Raw genomic sequence first — 24,331 nt, 5'->3', positions numbered from 1 at the left:
GTTTTCTCCTTTCTTTTTTTTCTCTTACACACCAAGTGTTTGCTGAATTGCTTGTAACGCTACCCTCTTTGTGAAACATCAAGACTTGTTCATCGCTCGTTTTTTAAACTAATCAATTTGCTTTTTTTACAAGTCGTTTGAGACTTGAGCGAGGTTGTAACTAGGCTGACCCTTTGCGGATGAACAATGCAATGGTGCCTCACAACTTAGGCAATTCCAACTAAGTCCATGATATTGTGGTATTAGAGCGGGTAAGCAGTTCGAGCAAACAACAAAAGTTCGCAATCTCACCATGACGAAGCACCATGGTGAATCAAGCAAGACAAGGCAAGCCGGAATATTGCTCCAAGCAACTGCAGGTGGACTGCACGTGCAAACTCGCTCTGAAGCTATTGGAGACACTCAAGAGGAGAGCGAAAGTGAAAATGGCGAGCGAGAGGTTGGCTGTTCTTCGTGGGCAAAAGAAGCGCAATCCAGAGCGTCAACCGGAAAGAGAAGCCATAAAGAGAGATTTACAACTGCGGAAACCTACCTTGATGTTCTCAAAGCAAGTCTAAAGGAACTCTACCAAGGCCAACGATCTTAGCGTAGAGAACTTGCAAGAGGAGGCGGAATCTCAGATCGACAAGGTCTCCATGCAACACCTACAAGAAGTTTTGGCAGATCTCACGTCCAAGATTATGTTGCTCACGAGAGCTCTTAATGTGGGAGGGAGCAACACCCACGTTGCTCCACCACAAAACTTCAGAGCACCCAAGCCACATTGCTACAAGGTGCTAGGGATGCAAAGGAGCTTGGGAATTTTCGGTTCAACATTGAACAGTACTTCCGAGCTACGAGGCCCGATTCTAAAGAAACCAATGTTTCGATAGCAACTATATATCTAAATAAGGACACAATCCTTTGGTGACAAACACATTGGAAAAAGATCCAACAAAGTTGGTGTTGAGTGGACACATAGGAGGACTCAAAGCGGGAGTTATGAACTTAGTTCCTACCCAAGAACATTGAATTCATCACAAGAAGCTGAGACAACTCCGCCAAAGCACTTTCATTCAAAACTACGTAACGTAGTTTTGAGCACTGATGTTAGACATACAAGACATGTCCAAGAAGAACAAGTTGTTCAGCTTCCTAGATGGCTTGAGCTATGGGCACAACAAGAAATGTATCGAAGGAATGTCATCAATTTGGTCGGGGCAATCGTAGCTGCAGAAAGGCTCACCGATTTTGTTTCCTCAGGACTCGAGGAAGAAGAAACAATCTTCGGGAAATCGCCCATCTACGTATTCCTAAGGGAAGGAGTTTGCAATCGAGCAAAAGAAAGAGATCCCACAAAGGGTCAAGTTCAAAAGGCAAAGCCCCAAAACTTACAAATGCTTTTTATGCGAAGGATCGCACATGGTGAGGGAGTGCCCACAAAAGCAAGCACTCAATGCGTTGATAGCATCAATCCATCCCCCCAGATTAGATAAAGGCAAGGCCATTACTCTTTGTTCGAGTAGTTCAGAATCCAACAACGACAATGAGGAGTCGTGAGGACCCCGAATGAGAGCAATGTGTTTGTTGAACACATTGCAAAGTCAAATGAGGGAGAATGTGAAGACAAAGCAATGGAAAGCAGGGAGCAACGAGCTGATGTATATGGATATTGAGATGATGTATATGGATATAAAGCTAAATTGCCGAGCAACCCGTGCGATAAACATGAGGGCTCCCACAATTTCATTACTGACTAAGAAGCAATGCGACTTGGGCTAAACCTAGAGAAGAGCCTAAGTTGGATGAAGGTTGTGAACTCGAAGGCTAAGTAGATCTCCGAGCTGGCAAAGGAGGTCCCTATCAAAATCGGGACGTGAAACGAAAGCACAAACATGATGGCGATGCCATTAGATGACTTCCAAGAGATCCTGAGAATGAAGTTCATGCATGCAACGAAGTTGGTACCAATGTCTTTCCTAAACTCTCTATGCCTAATAGAATGCGATGACCCCTGCATGGTTTTAGTTTCTTGATAAGGAAACAAGGACCCACAACAAATATCAATTTTACAACGAAAGATTGAGGTGCGAAAAGGCGAACAAGGGACTAGCGCATAACTATGAAGGGCCCTTCTCAATTATCAACAGGGTAGGCAATATCTCATACAAGTTACAACTGCTGACGTGATTCAAAATTCACAATGTCTTTCATGCGAGCAACTTAAAAGTCTACCACTCAGATCCACAAGATGCTTCCCGAAGTGTCCTAACTCAGCTGTTCCCCTCCAAAGCCTCCTACAAAAACCTAGTTGAAGCCATTTTAATGGATTGCAAGACAAAACTACCTAATGAAGCGAAGCAGATCGAGTACTTGGTGAAGTGGCGAAAACTTCTAGGGACAGAAGCCAGTTGGGAGTTGGAAGATGCCCTGTGACATGAAGAAGCTATCATCAAAGCCTACTAGCAAGCGCTAGGGAGTCAATAGTTTAAGTGGGTGAGACTATCACGGACAGTCATCACGCATCGACAACACCTTCGTTTACGAACCGTTCATTGTTTTTGTTTGCTTTTACATAAGTTTGGCAATGTATTTTGACTTTTTTTTTGTGTTTTTGCTTGAAAACTGTGAGCAGGAACAGTTTGTAGAGCTATAGAGCAACCGCTCACCAGAATAGATAAAATTATCCTAGAATGGCCTAATGTTTGCATGCCATGGCCTGTTTTCTGAAGGCAGTAGTGGGGTGTGAAATGTCAGTCATTTTAACACGAATGGCATGGAGCTAGATGGGAGTTTAGGGTAGTGTTGAGCACTGATTGGATTCACAAGTTCGCAAGTAAAGCCTACGAGAACTTGCCAACACGCCCGACACTCGGTGAGCAATTGTTTATGAATTTGTGACCGTTCATTTGCTTTCTAAAGTCCTTGTTTTCTCCTTCATTTCTTTTTTCTCTTACACACTAAGTGTTTACTAAGTTGATTGTAAGCTGCCCTCTTTGTGAGACGTTAGGACTTGTCTACTGCTCGTTTTTGGAACTAATCAATTTACTCTTTTACAGATCTTTCGAGACCTAAACGAGGTTACAACTATGATGACTTTGTGGGCGGATAACGCAAGGGTGCCTCATGATTTAGGTAATTCCAGTGAAGTGCGTGATAGCCCAAATGCCTCAAAATGGGTTGAGCCAACGAATTTAAGCGAGAGCAGCTTTGGCACACACCTGAGTTAAATGAGGCTTGGTTTGTAGTCAGGCTCAACAGTTTTAGCTTTAGTTGGTTTAATCGAACCAGTGATTTAAAAAGTGCTAGGCGCCAAAAGGCGCCAAGGTCCAAAAACGCCCGAGGCGCTAGGCGCTCGCCCGAGCGAAGCGAGGCGCTAAAATATAAAAATATATAATATAATTAATAAATATAATTATTTAAAATTTTAAATAAAAATATGCTATTAAATTAAGAAAATCTAAGATACAAAATCATAATGTCACATTAACAAAAAGTTTCAAAATTCAAAACATTAAAATTTTACATCAAAGTCATTCATCATAATCAATATTATCGTCATTTTCACACAAATCATCTTCATTGATTTCGTCTTCTTCCTCTTGTTCTTCGATTCCTTCCTCTTCGTCAAGATATGTTTCATTCTCTGTGTCTTCAACAATAGCAGGAGCCGAGCTTGATGCTTTTGCACTCATTTTTCTCTTTGACATCTGTCTTGTATATGTTTGTAATTCTCCAACACCTGAAGCTCTTGCCACATCTCCCCACGTCAATCTATCATCTTCAAATACAAGCTCGTCTTCAGCATCTTGCAAGTTAGCACCCATTTCTCCTACTAACCACTCATTTGAATCATCAATATCTTGCAATGAGATTGAATCAAATCTATTTTTCAAATCATGATGAGTCTTCAAAGCTTGATTATACTTTATATAAACAAGATCGTGCAATCGTTCTAACCAATTTCTTCTCTTCGAGTGAATCTGTCATGTCATATAATTTAAAAATATATTAATACATATATCTAAATAAATAAATAAATTAAAATAAAAATATTTAGTAATACTTACATGCTCAAAGACACTCCAGTTTCGCTCACAACCCGAAGCACTACATGTCAAACTAAGTACTTTGATAGCAAATTTCTGTAAGTTCGGGGTGGAATTTCCAAATAGACTCCACCATTCAGCTGCAAAATTTATGTTATTATTAGCAATAACATAGTAACATAATATATATGAAATTAATTATATCAAATTATTAATACCTGGAGAGGTAGTTGTCCTGGATTGAACGGCAATTGAAATTCCAAAAAGACCTTCAGCATTTTTATATAAAGATAATTCATGAATAATCTTATCTTGAACCTCAATGCTGGGAACTAATCTTGCAACACACTGATATAACCCACCCAAAACTTCTGCATCAAATCCAACAGATTTAATCTTATAAAAGAATTCAGGGTTCAAATAATATCCTACTGCATGTAAGGGACGATGAAGTTGACAATTCCATCTTTCGTCAATGATTGTAAAAATTTTCTCATATTTTTCTTCATTTTCATTAAAAGATCTTTTAATCGTCTCCTTTGTTCTATCCATAGCCTCATAAATATATCCCATTGCAGGCTTATTTTCATTATCCACCAATCGAAGGACTCGAACAAGAGGGCCCATTACCTTTAATATATAAACTACATGATTCCAAAAGGATGGCATTAAGATGATATCAACAGCCCTCTTGCCTTTTGCTTCTTTTGCCCATTTACTTGTCACCCATTTCTCAGAGATAAACATATTTCTCAGAGTATGTTTTTGACGATGCACGCTCTGTAATGTCAAGAATGAAGTAGCAAATCGGGTAACACCATGTCTCACTAATTCTTTATTCCCTGTAAATTCTCTCATCATATTCAAAGCCCCAATGTGATTATAAAGAAATCCAACAACAAAAATTACCCTTTCTAAGGTTTTCTTGATTTCTAAGATCTTTCCAATATCTTCCAACATTAAATCAATACAATGTGCTGCACATGGAGTCCAATACAAGTGTTGTCTTTTTTATTCAAGCAATTTACCTGAGACAAAGGATAACAAAAATGATAAGACTTAAGAGTTTAACACACTTAATTGAAGATAAAATAATTAACAAAATCAAAAGATGAATATTACCAGCTAAAACATAGTTGCTTCCATTGTCGGTTATGATTTGAACGATATTTTGTTCTCCAATTTCTTCCACGAAGTTGTCAAGTAAATCATATATCTTGTCTCCAGATTTTACAAAAGATGAAGCATCTATTGACTTTACAAACATAGTCCCTAAAGAACAATTAACCATAAAATTAATTATACTCCTGCGCCTCCTGTCAGTCCAAACATCTGACATAATAAAGCAACCATGTGTTGCCCATGATTCTTTATGACCCTTTAGTAAGTCATTTGTATAATTCAACTCTTTTTGCAGCAATGGAACTCGCATCTCATAATAACTTGGAGGTTTTAATCCTGCACCATATCTTCCAATAGCTTCAATCATATCCTTAAAACTGTCTAAACGAGTTGTACTAAGGGGAAGACCAGCTTGATAGAAGAAACGAGCAATGTGTTGAATTGTTCTTCCTCTTATTTCTTTATCGCAAGCATCACTTATATTTGTTTGTCTCAATTTTGAGCCTCCTGCTTGCCCTTGTTGTTTCTGGGATCCTTGAAGCATATATAGATCCATCGGTCCTTTTCTACCTTTCTTAGTACTCATAACTTCTTTTCCCTTTTTGTCGTATACTCTTTTTTCACTTGGGTTAATACTCGCAGAATAATCTTCTTCTTCTTCCCTAAGATGTTCAACATTGTCTTCTGGTAAATTCCCATAAGATTCATTCTTTTGTGTCTTCTTTTCATTCATATAATTCAGCAACTCTTCTTTTACCTCGGGTGGACATTTTTTGCAAGCTACTGCATTCTTGAAATTTCCAACTATATGTTGTTTTGCACGAAAAATACCACCTCTGGTAGTCTTATCGCAGAATATGCAAGTCACTGCATTAGGATCTTTCGGATCCTTCAAATAATTATACTTCCATGCAGGATCTTTTTTTGATACCATTGGAGACTCTATTGAGTTGCTCTCTACACTTGCCATTTTGTTGGAACCTAACAATAATTTCAAATAAATAAAAATTAATAACATTAAAATCAAAATAATATATTATTAATCTATTAACAGAAAATTAATCATTTCAAAATTCAATATTAAGAGTATACTGAGTTGGAGAAACGAGGAAGCAGCTCGAGCGGCAGCGGCGGCGAGCGGCGGCAGCGGCAGCAGCGGCGAGCGGCGGCAGCAGTGGCGAGCGGCGGCAGCGGCGAGCGGCGGCGAGCGGCGGCAACAGCAGCGGCGAGCGGCGGCAGCGGCGAGCGGCGGCAGCAGCAGCGGCGGCAGCAGCAGCGGCGAGCGGCGGCAACGGCGAGCGGCGACAGCGGCGAGCGGCGGCAGCGGCAGCAGCGGCGGCAGCGGGAAAGAGAAAGGGAGCGGAAGGCGCGAGCAGCGGGAGGCCTCGAGGGAGGCGCGAGCAGCGGGAAGGCTCGCAGGAGGCGAGAGGGCTCGCGGGAGGCGCGAGCAGCGGGAAGGCTCGCGGGAGGCGCGAGCAGCGACAGCGGCAGCGGCGAGCAGCGGCAGCGAGCGACGAGATCGCGATCGGGATCGGGATCGGGATCAGGATCGAGAGCGGCAGCGGCAGCAGGTTAGTGTTGGGTTAGGGTTAGGGTTAGGGTTGGGGTTATATCGGTTTAGTTGGTTCGATTGAACCAACTAACAACCGAACTAGGACCGAACCAGACCTAAAATTCTGGTTCGGTCGCCTTGGTTTACCCAGGCGCTCGCCCGAAGCGCCCAGGCGGCGCCTGTTTGAAGCGCGCCGCCTGGGACATTAGCGAGGCGCTCGGGCCTCGCCTCGCCTCGCCCGAGCGCCTAGGCGAGCGCCCAAGCGCCTTTTGCAATCACTGAATCGAACCAACTAAACCCTTTCCTACACTAACCCACCCGATCCCTTTCTGTGAGGAAAAGCCTATGTCACCATCATACGCCGCCAACCGCAACCCTCCTCAGTTAACTACAGAGCGGACCAGCCACCGCCACATGAATGTGTTGCCCACGAGAGAAGAAAATTGTATGATACCCACTGACTAATTCTTCTCGCCCAATGGCCCTGCTTCCTCCACCAACTACTAACCGAACCTTCGCCACTAAAGCGCCTTCTGCCACCCACTAAAGTTGCCTCTGCCACCCACCGAAACATTTGCTCTCAGTACACTCTCCTTCACCTTTCGTTTCACTCGCTTGTCCAAACTATAAGTTTTCTGACGCCATCTTCTTCATCTCCTCCGCTTTCTCCCTTTCTTGTTTGTTGTTGTTTTGATTTTTCCTTTCATGCTTTTTCTTTGCTGTATGCTGTATGCTTTCTTGTTTAAACTTTTGGAACCACACACATTGAGATAATTTTTTGTTGAAATAGAACTTAGATATAAACATTTCCTGCAAGTAACCTCAGCTGCTTTTTTGATCTAAAACATCACCTGTTCGATTGGCGAGCTCCTAACATCACCTTTCTATTTTGATATAAAACATCACCCTATGAAATAATTATTTTTTATAATTCTTATATTGGTGAGAACCTCGCGCCTCGGGTGTTTGGGTACTTTTGCTCTTTTATGCCTACCATCTAGTGCCTTAGATAACACTGCTTTTATGGAAGACATCTTGTGGTGGACTTACAGTTGGTCTCATACCCCTAACCAATTACCAATATAACATTACAAGCTCTAGTTCCATGAAAAAAAAAGACCAATTTATGTTGAATCCAGTCTGCAACAAAGATTGAAGATTCTGATATTAACTAATTTTATAATTCAACAACAACATAATGCTGCATAGTTGTTTTTCAAACTAATCCAAGTACTTATATTGATCTTCCAAGAGAACAATGTTTGATCCATCCCACTTTGTCAGCAACTGACAGTTTTAGAACTTCATGTTCTTATCATGAGATAATTGCTTCCCATGATTTTATTTACTAAAATTACACCATGATATAGCCTAAAAAATTAAAATAAATGGCTGAATCATGTCATAATTAAATATGAATCAGACATATACCGCCAACGATGTCAATTAACGACCACATTCTCTATAGTTGCCACTAAAAGCAGCAATGGTACAAACATATGACATACTACCTCAATTCACATATAAGGTCATACCAATCAAGGAATGAAATTTCATAAATATTTGTTCGCATCGACCAGTATCTATCTACCAGTCCAACCTCGAACCGATGCAAAACTGATACCACGCAATACCCATTCTTACTGGACTCTTAAGCCAATAAAACTGGTCCAACCAAGATACATATAGATGTAAATTAGTTCCATGCAAATCCGATATAGATTGCATAAATTTAGGTTAAAATTCAGGTGTATTTAGACTAGATCAAAGTAGATTCAGCCTAAATCAGCATATCAATCATGAGGTAAAACATCTTAGCATTCAACCACAACCACCTTATGAGGTACCAAATCATTCACTTTTGGAATAAACAGGAACCTCTACTAATAAGGTGACATAATGGCATATAATTACATTTATGTTGTTAATATACATATGTTCATAGACAAATTTTGTGTTTTAGAAGAATTACTTATGTACATTTTGATGGTGAATCATCCAATAACTCATCTTGAAAAAATATACAATAACAAAGGTGAAAGAAAAGCAGTTAGACAAGCAATCTGACAATCAGTTCCATATCAATCCGAGATTAAAAACCTAATTACCAATTAGGAATACTCAAAAAATAAACAAACAGAAGTGAATAGGCATGCAAGAATCACAATTCTGAACAACAGGACCATTAAAAGAGAGCCAAAAGTCAAAGCTAGAAACATGATGACCAAACAACACAAACTAGTATCCCTTACCAACCAACTCGATCAATTTCACAATATTTCCATCCCCAAGTGAAGCATCATTATATCATACAATTTGTAGCCCAAGAGTCTAGCTAATGACAGGCAACGCACTTCAGTCAGTTGCCAGCAACGGAACCCTAAACTCCTGCAGCAATGTAATCTTATAGAAAAGTCACACCTTTTCAAGCTACTACTTATCTTTGGAGGTGGAGATGCCGTACTTCTCCTGCAACCGGGTGATCTCGTCCTCCTTCTTCTTCTGATCGACCTTCTTGGCCATCTTGGCTTGCTGGTAATAGAGAACGATGAGGTAGCGGTTGGCGACGTTGAACCCGGAAAGGTGGTCGACGGCGGTCTTGGCGTCGTAGATGTCCTCGTAGACGACGAAGGCGGTGCCGCGGGTATCCTTGTTGGTGCCAATGCGGATCTGGCGAATGGCGCCGTACTTGCCGAAGATGTCGTACATCTCCTCGCTCGAGATGTTGAATGGGAGGTTGCGCACGTAGAGCACCCGATTCACCTCTGGTGGAAGGCGGGTGTTGGCCTTACGAAGGCTAATCGTCGCCATGGTCGATCGATTCGTAGGGTTAGGGTTAGCGATTCCAAGGCGAGAACGAAAGAAAGCACACCAACCACACGACTCCGACAATATATCATTGGAGGTTATTCACGCCCCTTATTTAATTAACTGATAACTCTTTTAAAAACAATAAAATATGATTTTATTATTTTATTATTTATAATCCTTCTAATACCGATTTATTTATTTTTCTTTCTCACAAAACCTCTGCTTTCGCACCCCCTCCTTGTCGACAATGCACCAGACTTTTTTGAACATTTCTTACCATAGGTGGGCAGCGGGGAGCAAAAGAACATATCTTTGGATGAGCCAGACTTTATGTTGCCTACCGATACCCCTCGTTGCCACCACCACTTCCACCTTCGCGGAGAAAGAAGAATCAGAGGATCTTTATGTTTATTTGTATAGAAATAATTTAATTTTTTTTTAAAATTTTAAAATAAAATTATAAATAATAAAGAGGAGTTATAAATAATAATCTCCTATATGTTTGGGGAATCACTTACTATTTAAAATTCTTTTTTTATGACAACGCCTTTTATTGTTAATCCTTTATATATATATATATATATATATATATATATATATATATATATATATATATATATATATATATATATATATATATATATATATAGTTTTATCATTTACAACCTAGTATTATCAATATTATCTTTTTTTTTTCTCCATAATCCTTTATTTCATTGTCGCTACCGATGTTGCTCCCAGTTGATACAATCGTCGTTGACCTTGCTCGTCATCGACCTTGCTCGTCATCCATCCGACACCTCTTCGCTCGCTATCAATGCCTGCACATGACCCCTCGACGTCGTGTAGTTGGAGGTTGATAACAGAGAGATTTCCTCAACTGCATAAGGAAATCTCGTTGCTCAGTTAAGAAAAATCATCTCTTTCACTATGTATAAATAGACATTATATGACACTAATTGAGATATGCTTTCTCTTTACCTTTATAATTTCACTCTTCATTCTATCACTTTATCATGGTATCAGAGCAGTAAGAAGAGAGGTGCGACCCTCTGCCTCCGACCAACGACCACCGCCGTTGCAGCCACATTCCCAAGCGAGACTCCGCAGCCAATCCTCATCTTCCTCATCGCGACAATCTTCGATGATCTGCCACAACAGTCTGCAAACTCGAGGAGATCGAAGGGGACGCTTGTGCCCTCAATAGTCTGCAAGTTGGGCTGTTCGGTGCTCTCCTCTGCTTCTACGTACAGCTGCACCACGCACAGCACCACGTGGATCGCTGTTGTGTGCACGAACTTAAGCCACCGTAGTCACACACCTCTCACCTCCCACCTTCCACCTCTACCAGCGCCCCATCATTGAATCGCTGCTCCAGACCTAATCTGCTTCTACGCACTGGACCATCGGGTAGCCCTCCTTGTGGACTTGGTTGCTAGAACCCTCTCACTAGGCACCATCAACCAGCTCATGGCTCTCTCACTTCGACATCATCATCCTCACAGCTTCCGATGTGGGCCCTGCCAATGCCTCCGCCATCGTTGTCCTCACCTCAGGCAACATCGTCCTCACTACTTCCGGCGGCATCCTGTGGCAGCATTTTGATCTTCCTACAGATACACTCCTACCGGGTCACGTCTTTGTCCTGGAGAGGACCTTGTGTTGGTGTAGGCCTACCATTACTTTATGTTGTTACCGAACAATCTTTGCAGTTCTCTCCCATTGCCTCTGATCGGTGATCGGGGCAGCCACTACGTCCTACTCCACCTTCGCCTCGACAAGCAGCATTTGGAACCTTTCCACACCACTTGCTGCATCACTACATCGCTGCCCAGATTCCTAACTGTCGATCTGCTGCACAAAGATCCGCAACCGTCTTACATAAAATATCATCGAGTGTCAATGGGTCTTTCGAATTAAGCGGAACTTAGATGGGTCCGTTGCTAGATACAAAGCCCGTTTAGTTACCAAAGGATTTCATGAACGACCTGGAGTTGACTTCACAGAGACTTTCAGCCCCGTAGTTAAACCTATAATAATTTGGCTTATTCTAAGTTTGGCCATCTCCAGGGGCTAGCACTTATGCCAATTGGACGTTAATAATACTTTTTTACAAGGGACTCTAACTGAAGGTGTCTTTATGCAACAATCCCTTGGCTTCGTTCATCACTAGTATCCGAGACATGTTTGCAAACTACAAAAAATCATTTATAGACTCCGTTAGGCTCCAAGAGCTTAATATGCTGAACTTGAATCGTTTTTTATATGAATTGGCTTCATCAACTCCAAGTCTGATACCTCTTTATTCTTATGACAACAAAATGGAATACAATATATCTTCTAATGTATGTAGATGATATTATTGTCATAGGCAATGATACCTTGGAGATTCAAATATTTTTAAAATAATTGGTTGATCAATTCTCTCTCAAAGATTTATGACCCCTAAGTTACTTTTTGAGAATGGAAGCAAAAGACTTATTATCAAAGATAAATATGCAGATGCAAAAGAGGTTGCAACTCCTCTCTCTACTAGTGCATCACTCAAAATATGTGATGGCAACACTCCTACAGACTCAACTCAATACCGTCAAGTACTTGGCTCCTTACAATACTTGGCTCTCACTTGTCCAGATATCTCATTTGCAGTCAATAAACTATCTCAATACATGCAACAGCCTTCTGCTATGCATTGGTCTGCGGTTAAACGAATTTTGCAGTATCTTAAAGGGACCCTCAATCATGGTTTCTTTCTCCACAAACACACTCCACTTCATCTCCATACATTTCCTGATGCTGATTGAGCGGGAAACTTTAATGATCGTACCTCCACCTTAGGGTATGTCGTCTTTCTTAGGTCTAATCCAATCAGTTGGAGTTCTAAGAAGCAAAAGACAGTCATCCGGTCTACAACTAAAGCTGAATGTCGTGCAATCGCTACCGCTGCTGCTAAACTCAATTGGGTTACAAATCTCCTCAAGGAACTCAAAGTCAGCTCTACCCTTACTCCTATAATATATTGTGACAATGTTGGAACTACTTATCTATGCATCAATCCAGTATTCCACTCACGCATGAAACACATTGCCATCGACTTTCACTTCATGTGAGATCAAGTTGTCAGACATCAACTTCGTGTCTCTCATGTTCATACAGCAAATTAACTAGTAAACTCACTCACGAAGCCTCTAGCCCGTAAACTATATTTTTTGCATCGGTCCATGCATAGCAGATGAGAGATTTTCTCAACTGCACGAGGAAATCTTACTACTCAGTTGAGAAAAATCCTCTCTTTCACTATGTATAAATAGACATTATATGATACTAATTGAGATATGCTTTCTTTTTACCTTTACAATTTCATTCTTCGTTCTATCACTTTATCATAGGTGACATTTTTCGTCGCCTCTTCGCTCACTACCGTTGCCGATCGTTGTCACCGTTAAAGCCACTTGCAGCTAATGTTACTTGCTACCACCCCACCATAGATCCTCCTGTGCACAACAAGAACCATCATGATGACTTTGTTCCTCAACCATAGTAGCTCTTATTCTTCTTTCTCAAAGGTTGACTCAGCAGCTTCGATAACCTCTATGGTCTTTGTATTGTAGGTTGAGATGGATCCTTGTCGGCGGAGGAAGAGCTTCGCTCCTGAGTTCTAGGGATGGCTCCATCTTAGTTGTGGATCTAATTAGCTCCATCTGCCTCGATAGTGAAGTTTCTGGTCAGTGCTTCCATAGCAAGATAAAAGTCGTTGAGGAGGAAGAAGATTAGGAGGATATTTACATTAATTTATAAAGAATAGTTTAAAAATATTAAAAATTTTAAAATAAGATTATAAATAGTAAAAAAAGATTATAAATAGTAATATCACTTTATAATATTATTTTACAATTTTTTAATATTCCTAAGATACCTTCTATAAATAGACATAAATACAATCAACTTATTAAGTAATTCTAATAAACTTTTAGAATTCCTTTCATAGTAATAAAGGAAAATATGTATATGATTGATAATTAAGGAATTATATTTAGTAAAATTATATTTTTATTATTCTTTTACGTGATTGTTAATAGCAAGGGTTGCCAATATTAAAAAGGGATTGCCGATGACAAGGGAATTGCTATTAGCAACCTCTTACTATGTACAACCATCTAAAAAAAATATAAAAATATAATTTTACTTAAAAACAACCTTAGTTACCATTAATTCATATATCTCATTTCATCCATCAATCAATTATTCACATGAACATCAATCAATGTTGGAACCTTACCTATCCTTCGATCATCTCTGGTGATTATGTTGTGACCTACATCTACTTCCGATTCTTCCTCCATCGAGATCACTGGCATCTACTAATGGTCTTCCTTCAATAGGCGAAGACCAATCACCTTTTTACAATGCTTTCTCCTTTTCACAGGAGGTAATCCTTATAAACCTCATACCTCTCTTGAATGATCACAACACTAAAAAGGGAGGAGGAGGACTCTTTGCACTTTTACAACACTTTTAACACCTTAAGAATTCAAGATATTATTCACACTTTCATGCACTTTCATGCAAAAAAGGGTGGGGTATTTATAGGCCTCAATAGCTTCAGAATTAGAGTTAAAAAGTGCAACATCCCCAGATTTCAGGGTATTGACGATACCACCATCATTACTGGGTGGATACCACCTACAAACTGACACTAGGCAGTACCACCACCCAGTTTGGGCGATACCACCACTTGATAGAACTCGAAGACCGAGCTCTAGTGGTACCACCACTTGATAGGGGTGATACCACCACTTGGTAAGCCGAAGGTACCATCGCCTAGTCTAGGCAGTACTACTTGGGAGATTGAGTCACCAGGCGATGTCATTGTCAACCGTGATTTCAGGTGTTGAATGGGCTGTTCAACCGACCTATTTCAGCCCTATTGAGGACTTAGTTGGCCCCTAACTAAATTAGTGGGATTACCTCTCAATCCTAACTCAACTTAATGTCTAACTACGATAATTTAAGACATTAACTAAGTAATCTTGATTTGGTATGTCAATTATTCTTCCAGCGAGCTTCCGGCGTTCTTCTGGCGAACTTCCGACAATCTCTCGGCAATGTTCCAATGGACTCCTAGCAAGCTCCTAGACTTTACGATGATATTCTTGGCGAGTTCCGACAAGCTTCTTTGGCAAGCTCCCGGACTTCTCAGTTAATTTCAGCAGAACTTCCGATGAACGTCCAGACTTCTGACGAATTCTCGATCTTGACTCCAGCCCAACATCTGCTTTATACCTTACTACTATCGTAGTTAATTTTGTACACTTTTCTTAATATATGAATTACATCAAATAATTTACCAATTGATTTTATTATCAAAATCCGAATTGTGTGACGTCGAAAATACTCTCCACAAAAGCTTTATTTTATCCGTAAATAGTCTATTACTGTACAAGTTTTTATTAATCTGTTTAACAGTAATTTGCTTGGTTTATTATGGTAAGCTAAAGATAAAAACTTCTAATATGTGGTATCAAGCAGGTTTGAACTTATATTTCATAAATAATTAATATCACATATCTAGAAGAGAGATCGTAATCTTTAACGTGATCTTATCGTCACATGAATCTTCATTATAATTATTATTAAATTGATATATTTAATATATTTTGTAATTACAATTTACAAAATTACTCAATATTGTTCAAGCATATTGATCATTTTAATTGCCTAATATTATCATATTGGTTAGAGAATAATTATTAAAGATATGTGTACTAGTATTACAACTATTGGGAGTGTTTCTAGTGAGTTTTCTATTAGTATAGGATTTATATTAATGATTCATATTAAGTCACAATATCTCAATTTAAATAGGACTAAAACTAAATATATAAAATATAATTTTAATGATTCTAAAAATAGATAAGAGAATATAGTTAAGTTGGATGAACAAGAAATCCTTTTAAGTAAAAACTTTAGGTATCTTGGGTTAATTATTCAAAAAGATGAAGATATCGATGAAAATATTTATAGAGTAAAAACAAAAGGGTGGCAAGGGGTGTCAAGAGTTTTGTGTGATTATCGGATACCTTCGAGATAAAATAAAATAATTATGAGATTAATAATGTTTTATGGATTCAAGTATTACATGGTTAAGAAACAACATATACAAAAAATTTATATTGTTAAAATGGGAATATTGAGATTGATGTTTAAAGTTATTAAAAAAAATAAAAAAATATATTTATTCGTAAACAACTAATAATCATCTTGATTAAGGATCAGATGAAAAAAATTATTTAAGATAATTTGAGCATGTAATTAGAAAGATCTCTAGATGTAGTAACTAGAAGAGATGAAATAATTAATATTAATTATATGAAGAGAGGTAGAGAAAGAACTAAAAAGACCTTAATAGAAATTATAAATAAAAATTTATGTATTCTAAACACGATGTCTTATAAATCTCAATAACGATAAAAGATCCATACCGTGGATTCCAAATAATTAAAACTTATGATTTTATTGTTATTATTATTATTTAGAAAATAATTATATCTACTGGAAACTATAATAGCTAGAGATTATGTATCAATGCTTTACAAGAGACTAACTAATCACTGAAAAGAAATTTTAAATGGCTGATTAGTAATAACTAAAGTAACCTAATAATAAGACATTATGATTTGTTAATTGATATTGTAGAAATAGTAATAACCCAAAAGTATCTTACTATTTCTTTAATCATGAGATGAAACCTCTTAAACCTAAAGATAAACATATATATAGTCTTTATTAATGGGAAAATGAATTAGATTGGAGTCCCTTATCAAGTGAATAAATAGAATATCACAATCTCAACTCACAGGTAGGATGTGATGATTGACTTGAGGTATGTAGACATAGATGAGACTAAGAAGCCTACAAATCTATTTGAGAAGTAAAGGAAGTGCAACAAAGTCCTTGATTGCTAAAAATATAAATTAAGATCATGTCTCATCTGCCAGTCTAATTTAGATGAAATGGTATTTGATAAAAAAAAAATGTAAGATGATATTAGAGTGAAAAGATTCCGAGGTCAAATCTTTTCCATGTCATACTTAAAAAAAAATCATCAATTAATTTCCACATACTGCATTTGAACTATATGTCATCACATTTCAGGGGAGTATTAAAAATATAAATTAAGACCATATCTCATTACATGCTCAAGTTTTTAGATAAATGACATTATAAAAAAATTAAGACTAATCTGCATAAATCTCTCTACTCCATTGACCTAATTACTTAGTCATCCCCGTACTAAAGGGAACACCAGAAGGAATCTTCAAACAATCTCCACAACTCATCTCCTGTACAACCGACAATGATTGAAGTGTAGTTTGTCTCCACAACTTATCTCACATCTGAAAACACTAATCTTTTCAGGGCCAACACAATGAAAATATTGTTTTGAACATATTTCCCAACCATCATGCAGATGTTCTTTGTCCAATCATAAAACAAATGTTGTGTTTCACACTAGAGTTATTTGGACATGGCATGAGTTAAATAGGTAGCAGCTAACATCTCACCCAGCTGAACTTGAGCCGAAGTGGTGAGGTGCAGATGGTCAGCCTCAAGTTGCAATCCTTTGGCATCAACACATGCAACACTGGGAAGACATATATCCTTCTGAGCCTTCCTCACTATCTCTGTGAAGTTTCCTTCACCTGATGCAATAGCAACCTATAAAGGCATGTAATGTTAAGCTTCCATAAAAAAGCCAGAGGTTTACTAATGATCAGTGTAGCATCTCCTGCTAATACATATTCAATGCAAACAATGTTTTGTGACTTTTCATTGTTTGCATTTCCATAAAAAAATAAAATAAAATAAGGCTCATTTGCTTTGTCCAAACACTGTCCTTCAATTCAGAAAATACCTGGAGGCTAATCAAAATCTAACCTTCAACATTTGCTTTGCTCAAAATCTAACCTTTAATTCATAGAGTTGTCACTCTGTGCCAAACTCCAACACCAAGACATCGATAGAAGAACTTACCATAGATCAGAGAAACACAAATTTCGTTTTGATACAAATCAAAGGTCACAATCGAATTTCATACAAACACTTGGAGAAGTTGGTAGATGTTCATTATAACACACATCTGAGACTGCACTACCTAGGAGTTAGACAAAGAAGGTTGAGCCTTATATATTTGATTTAGAGTTCAATCACGATGACTAAAACCCGAAACTAGATTGATACACATAATAGAAATTCAGGGTGATCACTTTCTGGATGAGCCAAAAGATCCATCGCATATATCTTGATTCATTTCAAAGGAAACAAAGGAAGAAGATAAACAGGATGCTGACTGTTTGAGATCTGTACAGAGTTGGACTGCATAGAGTCAATTTTTATTAGGCCATGGCACAACTCGGTAGTCTCGCTCATATGTCCACTAAGACAAGAGAAAGGTGGCTCATCATTATGTTAACACATTGGCTGCCATCGATGAGCAACAAGTTGGTTTTTGATGATGAGACATCTTCTCCATCATATTTTGCTTTTCGTTAGGCCTATCTGAGATGATAGTGAGATAGATAATATTGCATCTACCAATGATGTAGGCAAGGGCCAAATCTTACATTCTCGTCGTGCCAACACAAAGTTCAAATGTAAACAAAGAAATAATATTTTACATATACACAATTGTGTTAACAATCAGAAGGACAAGGGGAAGACAATAGATGCTTTCGAGCAGAGGAGAGGGTGGTCATATGATGCCGAGTCAAATAGGAGCTCCTCTTGTCGAAGCCTTATGAACAACATGGATCTAACGGTCGGCAACATTATGGCAACAGTTGATCCTTCTTGAAATCTAATATTTCGTATGACTCACAACACCAGTATGGTTATGACAATAATATTTTTATTACACTACAACAGATGCAACTGTACTTGCCATGTAGCCTTCTACCACATGGGTAATTAATGACTATATGACAATGACTACTACTACTTCCTCTCATCTTCATAAATCACAGGAGAAGTTTTATGCATGTTATTTTCAAAATTGTAATCTTGATCTAAGATCAAGTCACATTGAGAACCTGAAACCACCTCTATGATCACTTTTAAGCTAGTAGACTCCTTATTAGCTATGACATTTAATTTTCACTTGCTCGTCATACATATCTCATGTGTCATGTTTAGAAATTCTACATAATTTTATACATGTTCTCTTCACATATGTGATGCAATACAAGTTAAAAATATGCTTTGGTTCATTATTTAATGTAAATTTACCCAAATTTATATTCCTCATTAATTATTTAAACAAATTTTAGGTTTAGGTTTTAATTGGTTCAACACATACTATGTACGTTTAACAACTAGTAATATTGTGAGTTTAGGGATGAGAAAGACCCTAAATAACCGGTTATTGTGGTTTGTTATTTATTTGATTTGGCATCTCAATAATTGATTTTATGTAACATACTCCAAATATTTAGAATAGCATAATTCTATAAAACTTAGACCAACTAGTCAACTTATTCAGTGAAAACAAAAAAGGTAGATATTATTAATTTTCGTTATATTCTCAACCAAAAAAATATTAAGTAATTTGTCCTATAAGGATAATTACTCATTCCATCGTATGATGCGAATGACCGCATTGACTGGTTGTTTTCTAAGTGTAAGATGCTAGCCTGAAATGTCAATCGTTGAGATGAAACTGAACGGCGAGATGGCCATGGAACGCACCTGAATCAAGAGAAGCCCCGGCATCTCGAGATCCGACCGGAGATGCAGTATCAGCCTCTCCATCCGTGCCCTGTACGCCTCCGCGTCCTCGCGGGACACCGTATCGCTCTCCCCCTGGTACCACAGCACCGCTCCCAGCTTCCCCGCCGCCGCCCTCGCCCGCCGCACCAAGCCATCGTACAGCGCCGTGCCCTTCGCCCACTCCTCTATCCTGGTCCCGCCGACCGCGCACGGCACCAGACCGATCACCGGCGGCGGCCTCGCTGCCCAGAACACGGAGGAGAGGATCGCGTGGGCGAAGGCCATGCCGGGGCCCACGCCGCAGGTCTTGTTGACGTCGACGTCGGCGTGGAGGGGCTCTCGCGCCACCTCCCAGCGGAGGCGCGCGCTTAGGCGCAGGATGGAGGGGCTCGGGCGACACTGCGGCGGCACGGCCCCGTCCCATAGGTCGCGTGAGACGCCGCCCCGCCCGGCCATGTTGCTCTGCCCCGCGAGCACGAAGACGAGCTTCTTGGGCGTCAGACCGGGGCAGGAGGTCGCGTGATGGAGGTCGCATTGGGCCGATGGGGCGGCGAGCACGAGGCGGAGCAGCGCCAGCAGCAGTGAGACAGCGAGTGAAGGCATGTTTGTCTTTCTTTTCTTTTCTGGTCGGCAATTTAGTCTCCCTATGCATATATGCATAAGGAAATGGGAACACTGAAGACAGGAAAAGGCGAATCTTGTAACTTGTCAAATGTCATGCTAAAATTAAGTTTGATATTTTAATTTGGACGATCTGAGGGAAAAGAAAAAAGTTTAAAAAAAATTTAAATTTTTTTTTTTTTTATGAAACGATCATTCTACATCATGATCGCTATCCTTTACTCTACTCTTAGGTCACGTTTTTATCTCGTCGATCACTCCTCTTTATCATGCTTGATGCCCTTTTCATCGTACTCGCTCAATGATAAAGATGATCGATCACGAGACCAAGGAGGGTAATCAGATTTGTGGGTGATAATAGCATTCCCTCACGTGAGGGCTACAGGCGACGGTGAGTCTGATAAAGACATGATAGAACTAAAAAAAATAATATTTTTTAAAAATTTATTAGAGGTAAAATTATTTTTTTATGTGACTAGGATATCCTCTAAAAATTTTTCAAACTTGATGTATTCTCAAACTTAAAAGAGTTTTTTTTTCAAATTCACCCAAATTTTTTTGATTATAAGTATCAATTAAAAAATTACTATATATTATAATTGATATATAAGTCTTCCTATTTCATTACATTTTTTTCTTAAACCAATAAAAATACTGATTAAAAATTTTATTTACATGTATGAGTTAATTTTTATTAAGATTTGTGTTTATTTATCCCAGTTATAATGTTTTTCAATAGTCTTATAATGTTTTTGTGAATGTAAGACAACATATTAAAAAATACTGCACCTAATATTAAACTTTATTTATTTGGTTATTATTGTTCCCAAGGCAGTAAAGATACCAATTTGAAACCCTAGATGAGCTTGAATCTATTAATTTTAAGTTTATTTGTCTAATTATAGTATTTTGGTTGAGCTACTAAAAATATTATAAGATTATTCAAAATATCATAAATAAAAATCTTATGTGGAAGAGAATAATAGACCAATCCGTCCTAAGAATCGATCTATACGATAGTTTGTCTTGTCAAAAGTTATTTTGGAGGTGCCTTGGGACAATATGAAAAAGGAATCTCTAGGAAAAATTAAAAGAAAATCTAAAAAAATTTACTCTTTTAATTATCGTTATTAATTTATAAACATGAGATAGATTTGTCACTATTATTTGAGTTTAAACATTTTTAAATCGTGAATCTAAACTTAATAGATCGATTATCTCACCAAAATGAGTCACGGTGGGTCCCATTCAACTACGGTGGCTCATATTTGTATGCTACATCTTGGATCTCGATGTTGCTATCGGTAAAGTTGCTTGTGGGATTAAATCAATATATTAATATTTAAGGTAAATATTTTAGTTTAAACGTCAAGATTTAGTAAGGAGTCAAACTAAACTTGAACAATTCAAAGACATTTAAGTGGTTTACCAGTTCAAAAATAATCAAATATTGATATCATCATTATTTTCGACTAATTTAAGAGTCAAACATAGGCTTGGTTGGATCGATAATTTTATGTTAAATAAATTATTCGATTATTTAAAATATATTTCTTGAACAATTGAATAATTATTAAAATAATATGCAAAATGTATAATCTGTACAGACAAAGCATTAATAAAGCCTCACCAAACACAAAGAACAACGAGTATAAAAAAGTTTTTTACCAACTACTTTTATCTTATAATACCCTCTTAATTGATTTTAATTTAAGGGTATATCACTCCTCTATTAGTCACCCTTGCATAAGTTATACGGTATTACATTCGCCCTACCATGAGGTGACACCGATTGTCTTTTTTTTTTCTCTCTCTCTTTTCCCTTTTTTTTCCGCATCTCCTTGCCACTCGACCATCCTTGTCGTCTCTTTCCTTCCTCCTCTTCTCTCTATCGACCACCAGCTTATTTAGTGTAGCTATCTAATTAATAGTCCTAAAATTTTCATGTGATTTATGAAAGTTTTATTAGTGAGAAAAAAAAAATACATATGGCACTAATAAATAAATGAGAGTGCCATCTCATGCTTGTTATACGATGACACCTAATACAATTTTGATGCGCTATCTTGCATCGATGAAGCTTATCTAAACATTTGTAATCAGAGAAAAAAAAAATGGTTAATCCCTACTCACAATCCACTTTACATTAGAGAAGAGAAAAATGGAATAAGAAGTATAAGAGAAGAAAAGAGTTGAAGAAGAAAAGTGTTTTTGCTTTGGCTTTTAAGAATTTGAATTAATTCAACATCTTATAAATTAGCCTTAAGGAAAGCATTCTATCTGATCCTATAGTACGTTTTATTTTTAAATTTTTTAATAGTTTTTTATTTATAAGTAATTAGTAGAGCTTTGCCTCCTTTTAATATTTTCAACCTTGACTGAGTTGTCAACTTATAATTTTAGAATTATGAGAATCCTAAACTATTTATCTTATCTTAACTTTAAACAAAATCTTTTTTTTGAAAATTAGACTCTTATATCTATTCTTTAATACATTATTTGAATAATTTAATATATATATATATCCAACATTTATTTTAATTAATTTATTGAATTCTACTAAATAGAGATAAGATGATCTGAACTATATATATTAGATTATTTATTGCTTTTTATGCAAAACTCTGAATTATACAAAACTTATTCTATTGAAAAGTAGGCTCATGTATCAAACTTACACAATATTTTCTTCTATCTCTTAAGAGTTTGATTTTAGCTAAAATATTCTCTCAAATGAGTCACATATTACTGCTTTAAACTCTTTTATTTCCTAGTCACTCATTTTTGTTATAATTAAATGAGTTATAAATATGTTCATTCTAGTTTCCTTCTGCTTCACCCTTTCTCACACGATCTCTTTCCTTCTTTTTTTTTTCTGCATTCTTTTTTTAGATGATGATAACTATAGTGAGAATAGTGAAATGCCGAGGATCACTACTCTGATACCAAACGATAAGACCCTAAAGTCTTATCGTAGAAGAAAGGGGAGAAAAGAGAATGATAATAATCACTTCGAGGGGATTGGCGCTCCTTGATCACTTTGAGGGGATCGGCCCTCTTTGATCACTTCGAGGGGATCGACCTCTTAGGGTTTGTCCACAGAGTAGAATAACATTTCATTGATTGATTGATTGATTTAAAGAAAATGTTACATCACTATTTATAGAGTTCCACCTAGAGTCCACTTGGACTTGTACTCTTAATAATAAATAAATATTAAATAAACCTTTATCCGACTCTAGTTGAACTAAACAGACTCAATAAACATTATTCAAAAGCTCAGAAAAAGGATCCTAACATGATCTTCGCCTATTGAAAAAAAAATCAATAGTAAAACTTATGGCCTCGAGAGAAGAGGAATCGAGAGTTGATGTAAGTTGGGACGACCGAACTACTATAAATCAGTTTGTATCATTTTCTTGCTTTTCTTTGTCATTACTTACTGATTTACTTATTTATTATCCTTACTATAAATCAGTTTGTATTTTTAGTTAAACATATTTCCGATATAAGTTTTATCAATAGAAATTTTCAAATCAAAACTTTATTTTGAAAGTACTAATTCACCCTTCCCCTTCCCTCTTAGTGCCTTTACAATTCTAATAGAGATAATCTTGCTAACCTCAATGAATTTACCAGGTGCCTAAAGCTCATAAACGTGAGAGACTAATATTAATATTTATCTAGAAATAGATGGATAATGTTATATTTTGATTTCTCTTCAAAAGACATGCATATGTATTACTATATACTCCTTTAATAGGGATGAATTAATTAAGATGCCAAATATGACTCTTGAGATCTTAGACTTAGCCTCATGCCTCATATTTTGATCACGATTTACTAATATGTTTCTATGCTCTTTTAATATAAATAAATTGAATAAAATATAAAATATGACTTGAGCTTATGTCTTGTATTTTAATTTTGATTTGCTCGTAAGATATTTTATTATTAATAAATCGAATTGGATTACAAATATAACTCTTGATATTTTTTTATATTGATTTACTTATATGTTACTATTTGGCCTTTTGTTAATCATAAATCATATAAGATGCTAAATGATTATTGAATCTATGCTTTGCATCTTTTAAGTCTTATAATATGGATATAATAGTTGCTTGTTGAGCTTTATAGATCGTTTATTACTATATAAAACTTTTAGATCAATTTATCACTTAAGACTCATGTTAGGTTTGGGCTAGAACAATAAAATACTAGAAGAGTATGATATTTTTCATGGTTTTACAAGATGTTTTTGTCAAAAAAATATTTTAATTGTAATGTTGTCCATAATCTAAATTGGTTCTTATTTTTATAAATGTAAAAAATAAATCAAAGTTAAAAGATGTTAGTAAATGATTGACTTATGATTGATCTTGTCAGCTATAAGTGATCGTTAAAATTAATTGAGTTGGCTTGAAATTTA

The 24,331-nt window shown here is 37.2% G+C and overlaps 3 protein-coding genes across 4 annotated transcripts; all 3 read right to left on the bottom strand.

The window, feature by feature from the left end:
* Positions 1-3,445: 3,445 nt before the first annotated feature.
* LOC135678945 (uncharacterized) lies at positions 3,446-8,689 on the bottom strand. Its single transcript, XM_065192214.1, has 4 exons — positions 5,151-8,689; positions 4,247-5,056; positions 4,050-4,168; positions 3,446-3,962 (listed from the first exon to the last, which is right to left on the bottom strand). The coding sequence occupies exons 2-4, from the start codon at positions 4,986-4,988 to the stop codon at positions 3,513-3,515; spliced, it is 1,311 nt and encodes a 436-aa protein (XP_065048286.1). The 5' UTR covers positions 4,989-5,056; positions 5,151-8,689; the 3' UTR covers positions 3,446-3,512.
* A 142-nt stretch (positions 8,690-8,831) lies between these two features.
* LOC135678946 (splicing factor 3B subunit 6-like protein) lies at positions 8,832-9,599 on the bottom strand. Its single transcript, XM_065192215.1, has one exon. The coding sequence runs from the start codon at positions 9,511-9,513 to the stop codon at positions 9,136-9,138; it is 378 nt and encodes a 125-aa protein (XP_065048287.1). The 5' UTR covers positions 9,514-9,599; the 3' UTR covers positions 8,832-9,135.
* Positions 9,600-16,719: 7,120 nt separating this feature from the next.
* Positions 16,720-19,952, bottom strand: LOC135679954 (probable carbohydrate esterase At4g34215). 2 transcript variants are annotated; one of them, XM_065193938.1, is made up of 2 exons: positions 19,258-19,952; positions 16,720-17,232 (listed from the first exon to the last, which is right to left on the bottom strand). In XM_065193938.1, the coding sequence occupies exons 1-2, from the start codon at positions 19,936-19,938 to the stop codon at positions 17,032-17,034; spliced, it is 882 nt and encodes a 293-aa protein (XP_065050010.1). In that variant the 5' UTR covers positions 19,939-19,952; the 3' UTR covers positions 16,720-17,031. The 2 variants fall into 2 exon arrangements, with proteins under 2 accessions (XP_065050010.1, XP_065050011.1); XM_065193939.1 differs by having other exon boundaries at positions 17,050-17,216; positions 19,258-19,947.
* Between the last annotated feature and the right edge of the window lie 4,379 nt (positions 19,953-24,331).

The sequence above is a fragment of the Musa acuminata genome, chromosome BXJ1-7, assembly GCF_036884655.1.
Source record: "Musa acuminata AAA Group cultivar baxijiao chromosome BXJ1-7, Cavendish_Baxijiao_AAA, whole genome shotgun sequence".
NCBI lineage: Eukaryota > Viridiplantae > Streptophyta > Magnoliopsida > Zingiberales > Musaceae > Musa > Musa acuminata.
Note: the sequence above shows the minus strand (reverse complement) of the source record. Positions and strands in the feature narration are given on the sequence as shown.